A 20,788-nucleotide genomic window follows, 5' to 3' on the forward strand; every position below is an offset into this window, starting at 1 on the left:
ACTCGTCTTTTTTGTTTTGGAAAAAAGCTTGGAAGTTGGGCAGAGCCTCACCTTAAAGTAAAAGTTTTTGAAAATCGTGGAAAGAGTCCTAAAAATTCTGGAAGATCTTCTAATCTTGGTGAGCTCGGACGGAAACCTATTGTTATTTTTTGACACTGAAGGGCTTTGCCAGGTGAAGAGGTGAAGGAAAATCCGGAAGGAGCAAACAAGTCAAAGTGTCCAACACATAACTTGGAATCCTAGCATAAAGGTCCAAAAGTTTGGATGGAGTTGAGTAGGAGTCACTTTACATGCGTAAAGGACAACATACTCGAACTTGATAAAAATGATCTTTATCCCAACCTTATAATAAAGAGACACTCGTACATGTAGATAAAGTGAGGGATGCTCGAGACAGTAGTATCCATCTAAGCTAAACTTACAAGTATATTGGAAGGTATCTCATTAACAATCGATTTGGTTATGAGGTCAAATATCTACAAAAGTAAAATTGAATGACTATTTAAAAACGTGGAAGAAGAAAAAAAAGTTTGTGGGGTGGAGACCACAAGCAATCAAAACTTCCAAAAAGCAAGCACTTATTTAGGAACAAAGCCACCACCATGATGATAGCGTCACCACCTGAAGAAGGCATCAAGAATCACATAGCATCAGAAATACTAGTATATTGGCAAGATGAAAAGAAAAAGAAGAAAGAGTAAAGCATAAAGCATGGTGAAAGTGAAAAAGAACCAACCTGATGAAGATGAAATAAGAAAAAAGCAAAGAACACTTTGTAAATCCTGGGAGCACCAACAAAGGAAATAGAAATGAGAGAATGCAAAGTTGAATGAAGAGAAATATGAATCGAAAGAAGAAGAATGCAAAGAAAGAGAAGGGTTATAAATAAGTATAATTAGGGGCATTATGATAATTTTGTAAGGATTTAAATGCTAGCTGCGGTTATCAAGAAAACTGAAAAGACATGAGAACAATTAAAGCAATGTACATTCTCCCCAATAATTACGTGAAGTTTTCGACTTGATCTATGGTGAAACCATGTAGAGATTCGTCTTGTGTTAAGCATAATCTGACATGAGAAACAAGACATCACGACTGACTCCGACAATCAGATCGATCTGGCTCCTACTCAGACAATTGTCGACCTCTCAAACTTGCCAAGCTCGGTGACCAACAAACAAACGATTCGTATTTACGACTTAGACTGTTACTCGAAGATGGTCCTCATAATGTCCTCACAACCTAGCCCATTATGGAGGTCAGACCCAATTGCGGGTCCATATACCCGAATAACATTAGACTTGGGCTCTAAGACCTGAGTTCGACTGGGCTTGGGGAGCAAGTTAGAACTCCCCCTCCATTACTTCAGTTACGGGGATTACAATAACCTCCCAGACAATGAGGGGATAACTTCCCACCTTGATCGGATAAGATCTCTTCTCCTAATGGTTATGTCATCATCCTATGTTAGTACATTTTATACACTCTAGACTTATCCTACTTGAATTCTTGCTGACTCAGGAATTAAACTCCTTTGCAGGTACCTGCAATTGTTGTTCTGGAACTGACGTGAAGCCACCCCAGGCGCATTTACCATCATCTCCGACTTTCTTTTCAAATCCATTTTCTTACAATCCATTTCAGGTACACCTCGAAATAATTTTTTTTGCCTTAATGTAAAATTTAAAATGTTTTGATTTAGTCATGCCTCAATTAGTTATTAATATGATAGTTTATATCATTACGGATTTCTTTGGTGAAGAGTGATATTTGGTAAAAAAATGAAGATTATAGTTAATTTTTGACAAAAATGTGCATTGCACATGATGCCTTTATTTTTTTTTAGAAAATGACAAATAGATTCCTAACTTTTTGCCTCCTAGACATTTAAGTATCTGAGAATTAGAAAATACTTTTAAGTCCCTGACCTCTTCAAAAGTTGGACATCTTGATCCCTCCGTCCATCCGGGTCCATCAAACGTAACAGAGACATGTGATGTGACTCCCATTTTACTTACATGATTGTTACGGATGCACACGTGTAGGGAGAGATAAAAAGAGACAATTAGTCCCTCAAACTCAAACGACGTCATCAAAGAAAGTAATGCCATCAACATTTACAGAATCATCATCATCTTTTTATTCTTCTTCATCCTCCACTTTCTCAAAGAAAGGAACAAAGTCTCATGTTGAAAACAAAGTGGAAGGGTAGTTTTTCTTGAATCAGATTGCAAATGATTCTTCCTCTGCTTATGGTAGTGACTTTAGAGCTGCAAATGAAGTTGTTAATAAATATAGTTTATGTGCATTCTTGACCATATTCATTACACTGGTCTTCTACTATAGTAGTCAAAAGTCAAAACTGAAAAGTGAGAACACAAATTCATCACTTAATAGCTATTGGAAAACTTTGAAAAGTGAGAACACAAGTTCATCACTTAATACCTGTTGGAAAACTTTCTTTTTATTGTGATTTAACAAGTGATTGGTCTTGTATGGTTTAAACTCAAGAGACAACCTTGTATTCATCAAGGTTTACTTCCATTGAGCAAAAGAGAAACAAAAATATTTCTTGATCTATGTTGACAATGTTGATCAGCACATTCGAAACATTATCGGTTGCACTGTAGCACTCCAAATCATCAAATGTTGACGGATGTCTACAGGAATTACATCTGGCACAATTTGTAACATTTTGAGTTTTTGAAAATTAAATAATGAGTTATTTATGATTTATTATATTTGTTGAAAATTTTATTTTAAAAAAATTATTTCACTAAAAAGTAATTAAATCAAATTTTATGATGCTGGGTTTAAAATTAATTAGGATTTATATCATTTTTATAATAATTAGATATTTTTGTTTACTATAAATTAATGATTTGGGTATTTTCTTAATTAAAATTTAAAGTTTTAGTAATTAAAAATAACGAAAGTTTTATATAAATTAAATTAAAAATTTTGGTTAATTTTATGAATAAAAGAAAATTAATTTAGTTATATCTAATTTTAGATTAGAGTACTTATTTAAAAATAAATTATAAATTGAGAAAAAAATAGTATTCTTAAAAATAATTATATTAAACTATATTTAGTTTAATTTACTACTCTATCGTTTTAAATTTATTAAAATCCCCAATTTTACCATTATCTTTTTTATCTAACCCACACTCACTCATTGCCACTCATCCCCTCAACCCTAACCTACCCCTGGTCGCCACCCTTACCCACAAACGCGCACACACACACACAAGAAGAAAGAGAGGAGGAGAGGAAGGGACGGCACCACAGCTAGGGCTTGCCACCGTCGCAGTCGCTGTCGATGTTGTAGCAAAGAGGGAGGAAGGATGCACGAACAGAAGAGAGAAGAGGGAGCTGCCAAGTCGTCGCCATTTCCGCTCGAGACCGTCACCGCCATTGTGCTGCTGAGTGGAGAGAGGATCAGCACTGTCGCGAACAGGAGAGGACGATGCGCGAGCCAGAGATGCAGAGAAGAAAGCTTCATCTTCGTTGCTGCCGCATCCTACATCGTTGCTGCTGTGGATCCACTTCGTCGCCATCATAGCCGCCATCGCTGGGGTTGTGAATAACTGTTGTGACAATGCGTAGGGAGAGGGATTTCAAAGAGAGAGAAAGAGGATTCTGACGGAGCTCGTCACCGAGTTGCACCGCCAAGCTTCTGGCCACTGCCACCAAGTTGAAAAAACTATTGTTGTTGGTAATTGTTAAAAAAAAGATTAGTAAAATCCTATTTCTAGGGGATGTTATGTCCAAAATTTTATAAAAATAAGGAAAAGTTTAAGAAAAAATAGTAAGAATTAAAAGGAAAAAGAGAAGGAGATGAGGTATTAAAGAAGGATAGAGGTTTCGGTCAAAGAGGTCAGGGTATTAAGGTTAAACATTAATAAGGATGTAATGATCTTTTAATAAAAGAACGGGATTAAAATAATAATTTAAGATCATTTGAATATTTGAAGGTAAAGCGATTAAATCGAGTTTGGATGAGAAAGAGGTAATTAAGGTATGAATTAAGGTTTAAGGTTTAATGTTTAAAGTTTAAGGATTAAAGCTTAAGGAATTAAGGAATAAGGTTTAAAGATTTAAAAGTTTAAGAAATTAAGAGTTGAGGTTTGAGGAATAAAGATTGAGGAAAAGATTGAAAAAGATTGAATGATTTGAATTAAATAATTTGATTTTTAGGTAGTGTTTTAAAATATCGGCCATGGTGGCGCCATAACGGTATGGCATGGCGGAATTTACCCTCGCCGCCATACAAACGCCACCGCGAAGGGGTTTTCACAACGGGCAAAAGGCAATCGCAATTGTGGTGACAGCATGGCGGACTGCCATGAAAATGGCAAAAATTGCGGGTTTTTTTGAATTTTTAAAAAAAATTCGAGGGTAAATGGGTAACTTAGCAAAACGCCAAATGATACATGTAACCCACTAACCCAGTTCAGCCGCTGCAACTCAAAAATGACTCTTCCTCTCTTTCATGTCCAAAACGGCTTTCTGTCCCTGTTCTCTTTCTCTCTTCTATGTGCCTCCTGTCACCGGGGATCTTCGCCACCGCCTGTCGCCGTCGGATGCCATCGCCTGTCGCCGTTTGTCACTACCCGTCGCCGCTGGTGATAGCTGCCACTCATCATCACAGTTCCCTCTTTTCTCTGGTTCGTACCACTTACAATACATACATTCCTTTTTTTCATTTAGTGCACTCACTTCACTGTCTCCTTCTCTTCCCTCATAAACCTCTCTTCCTCCAACTTGTTTTCCTTTCAGTTTAGTCCACTATGTCAACTTCTAGACCAGCCCCTAATTCTGATGCCCCTACCCCTATCCCTGCCTCTGCCTCTGCCGGCCATGCTGTTGGAACTGCTCATGCTCGTCCTACAGCTGCTGTCTGTGCCAGTAAGATTGATCCATGGTGAAAATATGTTAATATTGTGAAAGAAGGAAATACCAATGACACCATATCTACTTTTTGTGGAAAAATTATGAAAGGAGGAATTACACCGACAAAGGTGCACTTAATGAATAAGCCTGGGAATGTTGCTAGATGTAAAATAGTCTCAAAGGATGTTCTTGCTGAATTATGGGAGTTTTACAATCAGAAAATAACTCGAGGAAAAAAAAGTGCTACATCGGTGAACACCGAAGAACATAGTGTCAATGCTAGGGAGCTTGATTTAGATAGTTTGGAATTTGGATTGTCAGAAGAAGATGCAAAAGGAATTGATGAAATTCCAAATCCAACTCCAATGGCAGCAGCTAGAGGGGGTACAAGTTCAAGGAGAGGTCCAATGGATTTGTTTATTAAAAGATCCGAAACTACCATTGCAAGAAACAAAAAGGAGAAATTGAGGCAACAGAATAGCAAGGAAGCATGTAATAAGAAAGCGGTTTGTAGAGTTCATCGATACATAGCACGGTGGTTCTATCAAGCTGGGATTCCATTGAATCCAGTGAGGTTGAAGAGTTTCCAAGAAATGTTGTTGGCTGTTGGAAGCTTTGGTCCTAATTTATCTTCTCCAGCTTATCATGCTCTAAGGGTTCAACTCCTTAATGAGGAGTTAGAATACACCAAAGACTTATTAAAGGGTCATAAGGAACAATGGAAAAAGTATGGTTGCTCAATTATGTCAGATGCTTGGACGGATAAGAGACAACGGAGCATTATCAATTTTCTTGTAAACTCTCCTGTTGGGACATATGTGAAGACGGATGAAAAATGTTTGAGCTTCTTGATGGTATTGTTGAGGAAATTGGGGAGTAAAATGTTGTTCAAGTTGTAACTGACAACGGGAGCAACTATGTTCTAACCGGTAAGTTGTTGATGGAGAAATTTGTTTTAGACCCCGTGTGCTACCCATTGTTTGGATTTGATGCTTGAAGATATTGGGAAGATACAATTAATCCAAAAAACCATAAAAAATGCCATTTCTTTGGTTAGCTTCACTTATAGCCACTCTAGCACTTTATCCATGTTGAGACACTTCACAAATGCCAAAAAATTGGTGAGGCATACAATCACTCGATTTGCCACTTTATTTCTGTCTTTGAAAAGACTTTATGAAGAGAAAGGAAATCTAAGAAAAATGTTCACCTCGGATGAGTGGGTAAGGAATAAGTTGTCAAGGGAGATAAAGGGGAGGGAGGCAACAAATATTGTTATTAGGCCCTCCTTTTGGAATCATGTCAAGTACACCCTTAAGATCATGGGGTCCTCTTGTTCGGGTGCTTCGACTTGTTGATGGAGAGAAGAAGCCACCGATGGGTTATATATATGAAGTAATAGAGAAGGCAAAGGAATGCATCATGAAAATATTTTTTAATGATGTGAGCAAATATTCTAAAGTTTTTAAAATCATTGACAACAGATGAAATTACCAACTTCATCGCTTGTTGCATGCAGCCGGTCATTTCCTGAATCCGGAGTTGTTTTATGATAATCCTCGTATTGAGCTGGATTTAGAAGTTACAAAGGGGTGGTTTGAGTGCATCACTAGATTGGTGCCAAGTATAGCTGTGCAAGAGAAGATATTGGAGGAGCAAGCACTATATAAGTCCAGCTATGGACTTTTTGGATCAGCCTTTGCAAAATCTCAGAGGAAAAAGCTTTCACCCAGTAAGATTAATCTTCCAATGCATTATTGACTTAGTTAGACTGTTAGAGTGCTAATTAAAATCTTAAGATAAATTTATTTTAATTTATAGCATTTTGGTGGCAGACATACGGGCATGAAGCTCCAAACATGCGAGACTTTGCTATCAAGATTTTGAGCTTGGCTTGTAGTGCTTCAGGATGTGAGTGCAACTAGAGTATTTTTTAGCATGTAAAGTATCACTTAAACTTGTTAAATTTAGAAGTAATAAACTGCAAACTCTATAGCTACTTAGATTATATTTAATACTTTTGCAGATTCATACTAAAAGAAGAAATAGGCTTGATCATGAAAGGATGGAGAGTTTGGTATTTATAAAATATAACTAACAGCTTATCGAAAGGTACAACCTTAAAGATGAAGTTGATCCTATTACACTCAATGACATTGATGAGTGTAATGAGTGGCTTGTTGGAGAACTTGGGACTGCCACCTTTCAAAGTGATGATAATGTAGAAGATGATGATGATTTGGTTCATGAAGGTGACAACACTTTGAGTTGGAACCTTGTGTTTGAAGCAATGGGGGGACATGAGCTTAATGCAAATACTAAGAGAAGACAACAAAATAGAAAAAAGAAAGAACCTACAGCTCCAAAGGGTGGACCAAGTGGGTCTAAGGCCTTTAAAAAAAGAAAGGCGGTAATTGTGGAAGAGGAAGAACCAGAATTTGAAGATTTAGAAGATTCCGAAAATGAAGAAGAGGAGATTCAATTTAATGATACTGAATTAGATGATGATGAAAGGGCAGAGAGGCATGATAAAGTTGATGAGAGCTAAAATTTAGATGATTTATTTTATCATTTGTTAGTTTAAAGACATGATAAGACAATGGCTTCGGTCTTTCTCTTAAGTTTTTAGTTTTTATGTTCTATGTCTTATGTTTATTTCCAACATTTGCTATTATAGTTGCTGCATTTATTGGATATGACTAGAAAAATGATTACATATATTAGATTTTATAGTTTATAATATTTGCAATTTTTCTGCATTTTTTTTGTACATATATATGTATTTTTAGGTAATCCGCCATTTCCCGCAACACCATCCACCATTATTTTATGGCGAATTTTTGGCTCACCGCCGTGAGCCGCCATCCGCAATCAAAAACTATGTTTTTAGCACAATCTTATGAGAAAGGCAAAACATAACGCTTACTTAAGATATTGTGCATGAGGCTCAGTAGGAACAATGATACTTAACGTCTAGTTGAGACCTGAAGGCAGGAACGGACATAGGGGGAGGGAGGGGGACAAGTGGAGGCCTCGGCCCCTAACTTTTTCTAAAAAAAAATTAATAGTAATAAGTTATTAAGTATGATTTAATTTTTTAAAAAATTTATTTAATATTTAGTCTATTATAAATAAAAGTTTAGTCCAACCTAAATATTATGATTTCTAACATTTAAAAAGTAAGTAATAATGTAAAAAAAAATCTGAAAAAGATATTATTATTAATATTTTTTAATTAAATAAAATTTTTCAAAATCCATAAAGTGAATTCTTTTTCTTTTTGTGACTGTTTTTCTTGATTCATTTGGTATTAATTCTCTTTATTTTAACTGCTACAACTGAATGATCTTTTCAGCTATGAATATTGTGATGAATGACTCAGAAACAAAATGAAAGATGAATTTATTGCTAATTGTCTTTTAATTATATTGAAAAAAAATTGCTAAAAATTTGACACAGATTTTACTATCGATGAATTTTATGATATGAACAATCGACTACTTCATTAGTAAAAATTACACACATATTTTTTGCACTTTAAAATATATTCTTTATCAGTATATTTTTGTAATACATCTTACATTATATAATTTTTTGCATAATCTTTTAATATTATATATGTTATTGTCCCCCCATAATAATATTTCTGGATCCATCTCTGCCTGAAGGATGAGGCTCAGTGGGGGCAGTGATACTTAACGCCCACTTGAGACCCGAAGGAAGGTTCCCTATGAGAACAGCAATACGTAATGCTCATAGAAGGGACGTTGGCTGAGGTAGGGACGCGATACGTAATGCCTATCTCAGGACTACTATCGGGTAACGGACAACGAACTGACACGTGAGCTCACAGTCTATATAGAAATAGATATTCATCATATGCATTTGTATGAATTGTTTGGGTGCTTTCTATTGCTGTGTTAGGTTATCTGTGAAATTCCTTGCTATTTGACTTGCATGAATTGTTTGTATGTTTATATTATGTACCTTGCCTGTGTTTGTTAGTTTATAAATGTGACCGTTAACTGAGGTGATTGAGAATTGATATAACTGAGGATTGATTAATGTACTGAAAACTGATCAAATAATATAATTTAAAGGATAATAATTAAATTGTTTAAATTAGAACTCGAAGAATTTTAAAGGTTTCATTAGGAAAACCACTTTTACGGCATTCTCATCCTCTACTGAGAATGAGTGGTTAGTTCTCACCCCGTAATTTTTCACCCTTTCAGTGACACAGATTTTGAAGACTTAATATGGATCTGTGGACGAATAGTAGAGTTTTTTTATGAGTTAAGTGCTTTCATAGAGTCCCCTCATGCTTGTCGCTTAAGATTTTATATTTTCAGATGGATAGGTATTGTATCTGAGTTTTATTTAAAATTACTTGAATAACATTTACTATTATTAATAATTATGTGACTATTATTGTTTGAAGATCTTTGATGAAAGGTTTTATTTGAACAAAATTTTCTAGCCTTTTCACGAAATTGGAACGCGATATCGATATAAAGGCCCAATAATTAAGTAGTTAATATTGGAAAAGATCACGTAATGTTCTTGTTAGTGGAAATATCATGACTTAAGAAAGGTATTTTACTAGAAGGAACGTTACACAATACGATCAACTACTTAAGTCTCCAAAACAAACTGGATACATTAAAAGTAAAAGTGAATTACACACCAAATAATAATACGGCTAAACAAAAACAGATACTTATTTATTATAAGATACATTTTTTTCTTGTAGATCATCCAACGACCTCCTAAAATGAGCAAGAGAATGAAACTGTAATGTCGTTCAGCACGCTCCCAGTTACGCCACTTGACATTAGACAATCCGTTAATTAACTTTTATCATAAAAATTAAAATATAATGTGCTACACTTTTTCAAAGCAGATAGTAATTAATTTTACCTGTTTGCAATCGGAAAGAGTTGGGGATTGCCAAGAATCAGTACAAGAAACGGTAGACGGATCCAAGCCCAGATAAGCAAAAGTGTTAGTGGACCATCGATCTCCTTACAGTCGATACGAGATGCCCTACACAATGCTCTATACAAGTGCGCTAGGCATGTCAATCCTAACTAAATTCTATGATCCCAGGAAAGTTACGGAATAACGGCAGAAATTTTCAGTGCACTGTTGCTCTAGACTTGTCTCCAAATAGAATTGTCCCAAATAATAACATTATGTGGCACTTTATGTATCTCTGAATGTAAATATCATCAGTCAAGACTATACGATCTTTCAGTCCTTGAAACCACGTCAACTTTATGAAACTTCCTCTACAATTTGTCTTTTTAGGTGCAACCCCAAACTGGTACAAGCATTCGACCTCTAAGCCCTCATAACTACCCATGGTCGGTCGTGTAACTGGACGACCATTTGTCAGAAGACCAAATATTATCGCCACATCTTCCAATGTCACGGCACACTCACCAACCGAAAAATGAAATGTGTGAGTCTTAGGGCGCCATCACTCGATCAGAGCATTAACCATTGCTGACTGATATTGGATTACTCCAATCTAAAAAACGTGATAAAAATTAGTCTCTCATAAATGTCCCTCCACAATTAGATTGTACGGATCCGGCGGCATTAAGTGGTTATATGTCAACATCCGCAAATCCTACAAAATGTAGCCATATATCACATTAAACAAAGATAACCATAATTAATTAATAAATAAAATTTAACAACTAGTATAATATAGTTATATTAACAATTATATTATTAACTACTCGAAATATACTAAATCTATTTTACGAAAATCTCACATTTATATTTATTAGCTTCTACCAACAATTAATAAAACTTAAATGAATCTAAAATATAAATTTAATTATCATTATTAGATACATTAAAAATATATTTTCTAATATTTAAAATCTATTTATTTTATAATAATTATGATTCATTATTTTTTATTTATATAACAAAATAATTTTAAAAAATATTAAACACCTCTAATATTATATATATATATATATATATATATATATATATATATATATATATATTATAACACCAAATTTATTAATAATCATAAATAATTTATTAAATTCATAACCAAAATTTAGTGTTAATAAAATAATTCATTACTTAAATTACACTAAATTCAATTATTATTATTATTATTCCTTGTTCATTTTCGATTTTCATGCTGCTATAATAATAATATACCTTAATTACTTAATTAACTAAGAATGAAGAATAATGGTTAATTATTATATCCAAAAAATTTCAAAACTTTCACTATAATACAATAAAAAAGCATATTAATTAAATATCGAACTAATAATACACAACAACAAGTCGTTAATCCTTAATTAAATATCTAAATAATATATTTATAATAACAATGAACTCAATAATTATTTAAAAGATTTTTAAATAATTTTTATTAGTCTCTAATATTATCATTATTATTTTTATTAAATTAAAATATTTGATAATGAAAACTTACATAATTAGAATGAACAAGATAATTAACAATGTAAAATTCTAAATGATTAACTTCTTTTATATTAGGTCTCCTAAGTATTATTGATATTTTGATAGTGGATGATTGTTTTTTTTCGTCTGATTTGGATGAACAATGAAAGAAGAGAAGAGAATATAAGTGAGTTATGGAATGTGTGAACTGAGAGTGAGAGTGAAAAGAATGAATGGAAGAGAGAATTTCCAAAATGAAAAGGAGAGACGTAGATCAAGAGGTCGAGGTGCACTGCATGCACGACACGTGACATTTGCTATGCAAATCACGTGACATTTGCTATGAGAGTAAGAGTGAAAGGAATGAATGGGAGAGAGAATTTTCAAAGTGAAAAGGGGAAATTGAAAAGGAGAGACGTAGATTAAGAAGTCGGGGTGCACTGCATGCACGACACGTGGCATTTGCTACACAAATCACGTGGCATTTGCTATGAGAGTGAGTGAAAGGAATGAATGGAAGAGAGAATTTCCAAAGTGAAAAGGAGAGATGTAGATCAAGAGGTCGGGATGCACTGCATGCACGATATGTGGTATTTGGTACGCAAATCACGTGGCATTTGATATGCAAATCAGACAGCCCAAATTGTATATCTACTGATTTATGTAATCAGACAATTCGATTACTATTCCTTAACTCGAACCGTTCGATTTCTTTAGCATAGTCATCACAAAAGCGGTCAATCTTCCTACATTCTAATAATGTGCTATACACTATTTCTACTCTCATATCAAAATTAAAAAAGTGCATCTATGTCTGGTAAATTAAATTAAAAATGACTTTAATGAAATAATTAAATTTGGAAATGAATTAATGTGTTATATTAAACTTTTTAATTTCGATAAATATAAATTTTCTTTAAAATTTTTTACTTTAAATGCTTTCAAAAATACTATATCTTTTAAATACTATAAATACAAATATATAATTTTTTTTATTTACCAAACACAAAATAAAAAATAAACATTTTTTAAAATTTTTTATCAACTCAGTTTATCTTTTTTTTTTATTTTCTGTTTCTATTATAAAGTGTACCATGTTCAATTTTTCACCCAACTTTTCTCTTCACCATGTGTAACTATCAGTACACTACTTAAATACACAACTAACTAAAAAAAATTAGAAACAAAACTAAAAAAAAAATTAATTTTAATATACTAATAGTATAAATAATTATACACAATCATATAATTATATTTATTTTTCTAAATGACTATTTATGAGTCAATGTAAAAAATAATTATTTTTATTATTATGTAATTAAATATATATATAAAAATAAAATTACTCTATATTAATAGGACATCAAAATTAAATTCAACTAAAAAAATTTTTTTATTACCAAAAACGTATTTACAATTAACAACACGTTTCACCAACACCCAACCTTTGTTTTTGCCCTCCAACAATATCATAAGATTCACAACGCCACTCACTCCATTTCCATTGCTCCACTTTCCTTCGTCTACCCTCTGCTCTCTCCTCCTCACCCTATTAAACAAAAACAGCCACACCCCGCTGTTCAACCGAACTGGTTTGTGTTGCTACTGCTAGCTAGGGTTTCTCTTCTTCGTTCTTCTTTCTTGAACCGGCTCGTTTCAGAGCCCAAATTAAATGGCTTCTCTCTTACCTTGTGCGCCGCCCAACATAGCTTCTACTCCGTTCGGGAACCGGACTGGGTTCCCTCTCCTGAACCGGTCTCACTCCTACGCTGTTCCCGCTTCGACCAGGAGCTTCCTCCGCGGGTCGCTTTCGGTGGCCCGGTTCGGGTTCAAACCCGGGTTCTTGCCGGAGCCCGACGCCGCCGGAGAGGTGTTAAGGGAGCTGTTCGATAGGGCGGAAGGGTTCCTCTACACGATTGCGGATGCCGCCGTCTCGAATTCCGACACAGCGGCGACGGCGACAACCACCGCCAAACAGAACAACGATTGGCTCTCGGGGATCACCAATTACATGGAAACTGTGCTCAAGGTATTGTTCTTCTTGTTATTTTTTATCCTAACTTCCATCTCTTTCTATTCAAATGAATTTTTATTTGTTTAGCGTGTGGAATTTGGAGGGCATGATTTGAATTTGAATTTGGAATATGTGAATTCAGTGTTTGGAGCGTTTTGAGCATGCTAGTGTGAATTAGAATGGCGAATTAAGGGCTTGTTTGGTTTTATTTCCTGTTTTAATTCCATGTCTATTTTGTACTGCACTGAAGAAGATAGTGGAAACATGAAATGGTAATTGAAAAAAAAAATATAAGACTAAGACGAATAAAATTAATAAATCTGAAAAGTGAAAAAAAAGAAACCAAACCATGCTTAAAAGTAGTTGCAGTTTAAGGTTAATGCATGGTGAAAGCGAAGCTAAAGGTGGTGCAATGCACTAGTTATAGTGGTTGGTTGTTCATGGTGTTTGCTGTTGAAGATGACAACACAACTCACAAAAGAATAGGGTTCCAAGTGCTAAATAAGTAAATATCATTATTTCCATTGTTGCTGTAATCCTAGCTGTGCAATTTCCTATAGTTGGTTAAGTTGTCATGGAGTCGATTAGACAAATTCAAAGTCAAGAGATGATGATGCTGATAGTGGTCAGGTCAATGAAATAATATATTCCATTCATATTGGAGATTGAAATTGGGTCAACAGAACAATATGTTACTTCTGCTGGTAATGAATGACACCTTCGTACACGAGTCTGTAGACTACTTAACAGTCAAGTGATAGTTGTTTTGTCAAACTTCCTTTTTTTATTGTTTGAACTTTGAAGTTATGAAATAACTTAGTTACATATATGAAATTTTAAGTAGATAACTACTTTGATCAACAATTGTAGTTGTATAACTACATATGGTTATACTACTGCCATCGTACACATTGCAATTATTATGAGAGAAGTGTTTTTTCAATTTTTCGGTAGGTACTCAAAGATGGACTTTCTACTTTGCATGCGCCATATGCTTATGGTTTTGCAATTATACTGCTCACAGTTCTCGTAAAAGCCGCCACCTTTCCGTTGACAAAGAAACAGGTTTGTTCCTGTTGAAATGTGCTTCAAATTCGCTAGTGTTGATGAATTGACAACATACTGAACTGATTGTCATTGGCTCTTTGCTATTGACGTTAAAAATGTTCATTACAAATAACTTTCTTAATAAATGTTCACAGGTAGAATCTGCCATGGCTATGCGATCACTGCAACCTCAAATAAAAGCTATCCAGCAACGTTATGCTGGTGATCAGGTATCTTTTATAGCTTCCATAAGTAATATACGTGTTTGGATTATGAACATAATAAAGCTACTATGGGAATATACTGGATAACTTTTCGGATAACTTTTGATATATTGCTGGGCAGCTATAGCCATGAATAGCATTATTTCTTTTCCCCTGTGCTACTGGAGAATTGAATGAGCTGCTATCATTGCTGACAAAATTCCATTCTAAATTGCCCATGCTTATGTCTATATTTTCTCACTGTTATCTTTGACTGATAGGAGTGTAATTCAAATATCAAGTTTTATGAATTGTTTTGTTACAGGAGAGAATTCAACTTGAAACTGCTCGGTTGTATAAATTGGCCGGCATTAATCCTCTAGCAGGTATTTATGGAATGAAAGACTATATTGCAAAATTTTTTATAAATATGGTCCTTGGTTTCCTGGATGGAGCCATCCAAAGCTTTCATATCACAAGTTCAGTTTGTTCTCTTTTTTTATATGATTAAAAGATATATGGAACTATTTGATCAAGCATTTTTTAGTCTATTGTTTTGGCTTAATTGGGTATGCAGGCATCAATTAATCCAGTATAATGCATTAATGTTCTATCTAAATTTTTTACCTAGTAATATTTTCGTCAATCTGTCTTTTCTCTTCTCCATAGGATGCTTGCCTACACTTGCAACAATACCAGTCTGGATTGGCCTATATCGAGCCCTTTCAAATGTGGCAGATGAGGTATCTTGTGTATTCTGCTGATTTGGTATCTGATAGTCTATCCATTGATGTGATTTTTTGGTCATATGAATCTACCTTTGATGGTTAATGCTACCTTTTCTTTTAATTTGAAAAATAATTACAAAGGGACTCCTTACAGAAGGTTTCTTCTGGATACCTTCTCTTGCTGGTCCAACAACGGTTGCTGCTCGTCAAAATGGAAGTGGTATCTCTTGGCTTTTTCCATTTGTGGTGAGTATCTTTTGGAAAATAGAAAGTAAAACTACATATATTGAGAACACTACTTTTGTGGCATTGCAAGTACCATATTTTTTTTGTCTAGGGCATTGGTCTTCTTTCCAAATTGTGAATTGTCCCATCATTTGTATCACTAATAAGAAGTATATTTCTTTTATATTTTTTAGTTGACCAGTTTCAATGTTTCATGGTCTTTTGAGAATCTGTGTGAAGTTGTTGAATTCCCTTGTGAGTGTGGACATATTTTATTGGCGTAGTGTGAGTAAACTAATGTTTTTGTATGTTAGGAGGAAAATGGAATAATGTTTAGAGTTCCGATTTTATTTTTAGCAACTTGGCTTGAAATACGACCATATTGAATTCTCGTGCTTTGTTTTAGGCATTCTTTACAATGTTTCCCTTGTTGGCAATGCTTATTCTGCTAAATAAGAAAGCTCTTCTATTGTATTTTTCCAATTTAAATAGTTAACTTATAGGAGAATTCCATTTTCTATTATAATTTTTTACACCCTCATACAAGAGTTTCCTTTTTGCTGATTGAGAGTTACACATATTAGAAGGAACCCTCCACTGTTGGGGGTGCACCATCTGTGGATCATATATACCAAATTAGATTAGTTAGCTAGTTAATATATTTGTGATCTAATAAGCTGTGGTCTCATAAGAAAGAAATGGGCCAAGGGAGTGTTTGCCTGAGTGTAGGAAAAGTCGAAAAGGCATGATAATTCTTTGTTTATGATTCATGTATCTATGGTGCATCACTCTTTCCTCTCTCGTTTCTTCAATGAATCAATGAAAAATTGTTGCATCATTTTTCTTAAGTGTAGTTCTTCAGAATTATTTTTAACCTATGCTAAAGTTATTGCAAAAAGTTCTTTGCAATATCATTTTTTGTTCTTGCTGCTTCCATTTCAATTTATATGTGATTTGGCAAATAATTTAATTTAATTTTTAACTTCTTTTGCTTTAATCATTTAATTTCAGGATGGTCACCCTCCCCTTGGATGGTCAGACACATTGGCTTACCTTGTCTTGCCCGTGTTGCTGGTAGTCAGTCAGTACATCTCTGTCCAAATAATGCAGTCATCACAGGTCAGTCTTGTTATATGCACAACTAAATTATATACATGTCGGTTCCCTTTCTCAATATTTCCCTTGAACCTTATTTTACAAGTGTTGAGCCATGGCTAAGTTATATCTTTAACTTAAATACTGAACCTTATTTTACAAGTGTTGAGCCATGGCTAAGTTATATCTTTAACTTTAAGTACTTAACATTTTTTCTTCTGCATCCATAGCCAGCCTTTCTAACTGAATTTTACCTTATTAGCTTAATCACATGTAACCAACTCACTCTCCTTTACTTTTATACAAGATTAATAGAAAAATGTTCATATTAGTTTACTTCATGTGTCTGCACATGAAAATGCATCTGGGTATATCTTATTAGCTGAGTTGCTCAACATTTTCCATGTCAACTTTCAGCCTAATGATCCCAACATGAAGAGTTCTCAAGCCATCACCAAGCTCCTTCCATTAATGATTGGTTATTTTGCTCTTTCAGTTCCTTCTGGACTAAGCCTTTATTGGTGAGCTTAATTAGAAGCTTATTGTTTGCCTTATATTTATATAACCATGTCTCCTGTCTATCCGTATTTACTTATTATGCTATGTGCAGGTTAACAAATAATATATTGAGCACTGCTCAACAAGTATGGCTTCAAAAATTAGGGGGTGCCAAAAATCCTATAGTTCAAATTCAAGATGATATTATGAAGGATGACCAAATGAAGATTCCGAAGTCGGTACCTAAAGTAAATTCCACGAAAACAGAAGCTAGACAAGATGAGAAATCAACATCAGGGGGGCCACAGCCTGGTGAAAGGTCGGTAATTATATAAGTAGCCACCAGCGTTTAATAGTGCTGTTATTTTATTTTCATTTTGTCCTGGACTTTTTGTTGCAGATTTAGGCAACTTAAAGAGCAAGAGGCAAGGAGAAGACAACAAAGAGAAGAAGAAAAAAGGAAAGCCGCGGAAGCAGCATCTAAAGCAACTAAAGTATATGAGACTAATGAGATAACAGTTGAAGAGGGAAATCAAGATGGGGATGATAATGTTGAAAATTCTCAGCATGTTAACACTGATACTGATCCATCCACATCTCAAGTCACTGTAAATGGTAATCCACTAAGCAAAGACTTGGAAGAAAATCAGAATTCCACATATACACCTCAGAGGGAAAGTAATGAAGGTTCTCCTTTCAACAATGGAGTAAACGAGAAAAGTGTAGATGAGGTATTGTAGCATATATAGATGGTATTTTTCTTAACATTTGTTAGTTAAGGACATGTAAAAAAGTGCATCTTGAATTTAATTTTCTATTGCCAAAAGAATGAGGAATGCTTTTGGTAATCATCTCTGCTTACCATTTTATGTCAACGTAATTGGATTGCGTACCCTACCTTTTTCTATTTGGCTAATCGTAAAATTTGTTCTGGAGAAAAAATTTATACTATGTTTCCTTTTGCAAAATTTTGTTCTTCAGTGAACCTTCTTATAGTGCTTTGCTTTGAATGCTTTCATGCTTCTGACATTGTGAATTGTTAAATTTAGCAATACATGAACCAGCTTAAGAAATTGTTAACCAAGTTTTCTTTCATTTTCTCTTTGCATTTCTTCATTGGTACAGAGGAAAATTTCCATTATCATCAAGATTTAGATAATTATTTCATAACACATGCCATCGTGTACTCGTGTCTAATTCATGTTTTTACAGGAACCAAGGGAAGCATTCACAACTACAGCTACCACCAAGAAGCAACATCCTGAAGAACAATCGGATCACCTGGCAAAGGATTGAAATTAGAACCGTAGAAGTTCAGCTGCTGGGAAATTGATTGGTCCCAATGCCATCTAGAATTATACACTTAAATGCAACCATTCTTGCAAGTTGCAATATGAGATGTCTCTGGTTAACATCGTATATTATCACAGAAGTTTTGGATTCAACAAGATTCGAGGTTCCTACAGTTGCTGTGTGGAGGTGGTTGAAGTTTGATGGCTGAAACTGAATCAGTGAATTGGCAGATTGTATTTTCATTTGTATTATATTTTAGGTCTTTTTTTTATTTTTCTTAATAAATAAGGATTATGAATTCCAATAAGAGAATAGCGAAAAGTTGGAGGGGATATAACATTGGTGGTTCTGTTTTATTTTATTTCTTTTTGGTCTAGAAAATAGTTATGTTCAATTCAAAATTTCAAATAACATCGAAGTTTGTATATGATATGAAGATGAAATTCATAGCCCTAAACCAAAGCAGTGCTATGCAAATCCATTTTCAGGTGTCGAAAGTTTAGATATTAAAATTCAACTATCAATTACTGAGCACCAAAAAATGGGCTTCAGCATCTATTTATAGACACCAATGTTATTTGGTGTATTAGTGAAGATATGATTTATCCTTATACATACGTGGCCATTTTATTGTTTATGATATAAAGCCAGAATTTGTGCCAGAATTTAGAGCGGAAAAAGTATTGTGTATACGATGAGTTGTGTATTCGAATCTTGTCTTGTGTATACAACGAATTAATCCTTGATTCGATGAGTTGAGAAATACTGGAGAATCATGCTTTAAAATTGCCAAGCGTTAATTTTGAGTCAATTTTATGTTCCATGCATTGACCAGTACAAATTTTGTTAGCTTAAAACTTTCTGGTTTAATGTAAGTGTTTCCATCTTCCAACTTTCAAGTGACGCTAGCTTTAGAAAAATAAAGATTTAAGAATCAAGATAGTTTTGAAGTAGCTGCAAATGCAATTCTTGTCCGGTTTGCCAAGTCTTGGTGTTCTTGGTAACAAGTTATCATATATGCCGCGGAAACTCTCCCTTTTCGTATGCCATGTTTTGTTTGTTGACGCAATTTTTCCTCATTCGATGCTTCTTCTACCTTTTCGCCTAGGTTCCTTTTAGCCGACCCAACCTGTACATTAACTCAAATTTTATTTACAAAAATACTATTGTACATTAAAATTAACTATTATGTATTTATGTATTTTAATATATATTCTATACTGGTGACTGATTTTGACATACATCTAGTATGGTTATTTTATTTATAATAAGTTAAAAATTATATATGAACAATTTCATAATTATTGGTTATAATTCTTCTTAGAATATGTATTAAATTTGTCAAAAATATATAGAAAAAGTTGAGGTATGTGATAAAAGTTTAGAACATATTTCACAAGAATGAGCTTTTCGTGCTTTTGCAAACTTATGATTTTGGTAGATTAATGTGTGTTGAATTCAGTTAACAGAAATGTTTGGATCAATAATTTTGTTAATATTAGTCACCACATTAAGACTAATATTTTATTTTTATACTAATAAAATTTAGGATTTAGAATTAGTGTTTAAAATTTAGTTTTTAGAATTTAGAGTTGAATAAGAATTGGTCAAAAATAATAAATTTTGTTAATTATATAGTATATTTTTTAATTATTTTTTTAATAAATGTTTTGTTAACAAAGCTTTTCATAGAATTTCAAGTTTGTTATTTATTATTATTCAAAAATTATTTAAAAAAACTATTTTTATATTCTTCACAAATATATACCTAAGAAAATAAAATAAAATAAAATAATAATAATAGTAAAAAGTGGTAGTGAAGCATGTCTTTCTCACCTCTATGTGTGATGTGTGTTGTGCACATGCCATTCCAGTACGGTAACGTTGCGTGTGCGCCAAATTTTGGTTAGTGTGTTGAAGATTTATTATCACTGCAACTTCGGTTGACCCGTATCTTTAATATTTAAAAATTAAACTACCTTATCTTCTTGTTTCATTTAGTTTCATTTTGAAAAAAAATCATCTGATTAAGTCATTAAAATGCATAATTCAATACGTCAGGTTCCTACAATACGTAACAGCCTTACATGTAGAATTCGGAAATATAACACCTTCATGGCATTTTGCTTTTACTACGTTTTACGTGTATCTGGATTAGGGTTTTCTCATCCGGTGTATTTGTAATATTCTATCAAACACAAATATTTTGTTAAAAAGGAGACTCTTGATAAAAATGTTTAAAATATTTTTTTTAAAGATATTTGTTATTAACTAAAATTTAATACATATAATTAATTAAATTATATTATTTTTATCAAAATTAAATCAGATAAATTGATTTGATAAAA

General features: G+C 33.6%; 1 protein-coding gene and 1 long non-coding RNA gene across 2 annotated transcripts; both read left to right on the top strand.

Moving 5' to 3' along the window:
• Positions 1 to 1,332: 1,332 nt before the first annotated feature.
• LOC112715095 (uncharacterized) lies at positions 1,333 to 8,925 on the top strand. Its single transcript, XR_003159462.3, has 3 exons — positions 1,333 to 1,448; positions 1,541 to 1,644; positions 8,565 to 8,925. It is a non-coding gene; the product is annotated as an uncharacterized lncRNA (long non-coding RNA).
• A 3,832-nt stretch (positions 8,926 to 12,757) lies between these two features.
• Positions 12,758 to 19,051, top strand: LOC112715096 (ALBINO3-like protein 1, chloroplastic). Its single transcript, XM_025766852.3, has 11 exons — positions 12,758 to 13,366; positions 14,306 to 14,416; positions 14,554 to 14,628; positions 14,927 to 14,987; positions 15,271 to 15,344; positions 15,471 to 15,575; positions 16,566 to 16,673; positions 17,067 to 17,170; positions 17,260 to 17,466; positions 17,548 to 17,878; positions 18,360 to 19,051. Exons 1-11 carry the CDS (start codon positions 13,010 to 13,012, stop codon positions 18,441 to 18,443), a joined length of 1,617 nt encoding a protein of 538 aa, XP_025622637.1. The 5' UTR covers positions 12,758 to 13,009; the 3' UTR covers positions 18,444 to 19,051.
• Positions 19,052 to 20,788: the final 1,737 nt, after the last annotated feature.

This window comes from Arachis hypogaea, chromosome 10 (assembly GCF_003086295.3).
Source record: "Arachis hypogaea cultivar Tifrunner chromosome 10, arahy.Tifrunner.gnm2.J5K5, whole genome shotgun sequence".
NCBI classification, from domain to species: Eukaryota; Viridiplantae; Streptophyta; class Magnoliopsida; order Fabales; family Fabaceae; genus Arachis; species Arachis hypogaea.

Excerpts from the sequence above, each read along its gene's own strand:
- LOC112715096 (XM_025766852.3), top strand. The coding sequence starts at position 13,010 with ATGGCTTCTCTCTTACCTTGTGCGCCGCCCAACATAGCTTCTACTCCG. Across the intron at positions 13,367-14,305 it reads ACATGGAAACTGTGCTCAAG|GTACTCAAAGATGGACTTTC; the intron begins GTATTGTTCTTC and ends ATTTTTCGGTAG. Across the intron at positions 14,417-14,553 it reads TTCCGTTGACAAAGAAACAG|GTAGAATCTGCCATGGCTAT; the intron begins GTTTGTTCCTGT and ends AAATGTTCACAG.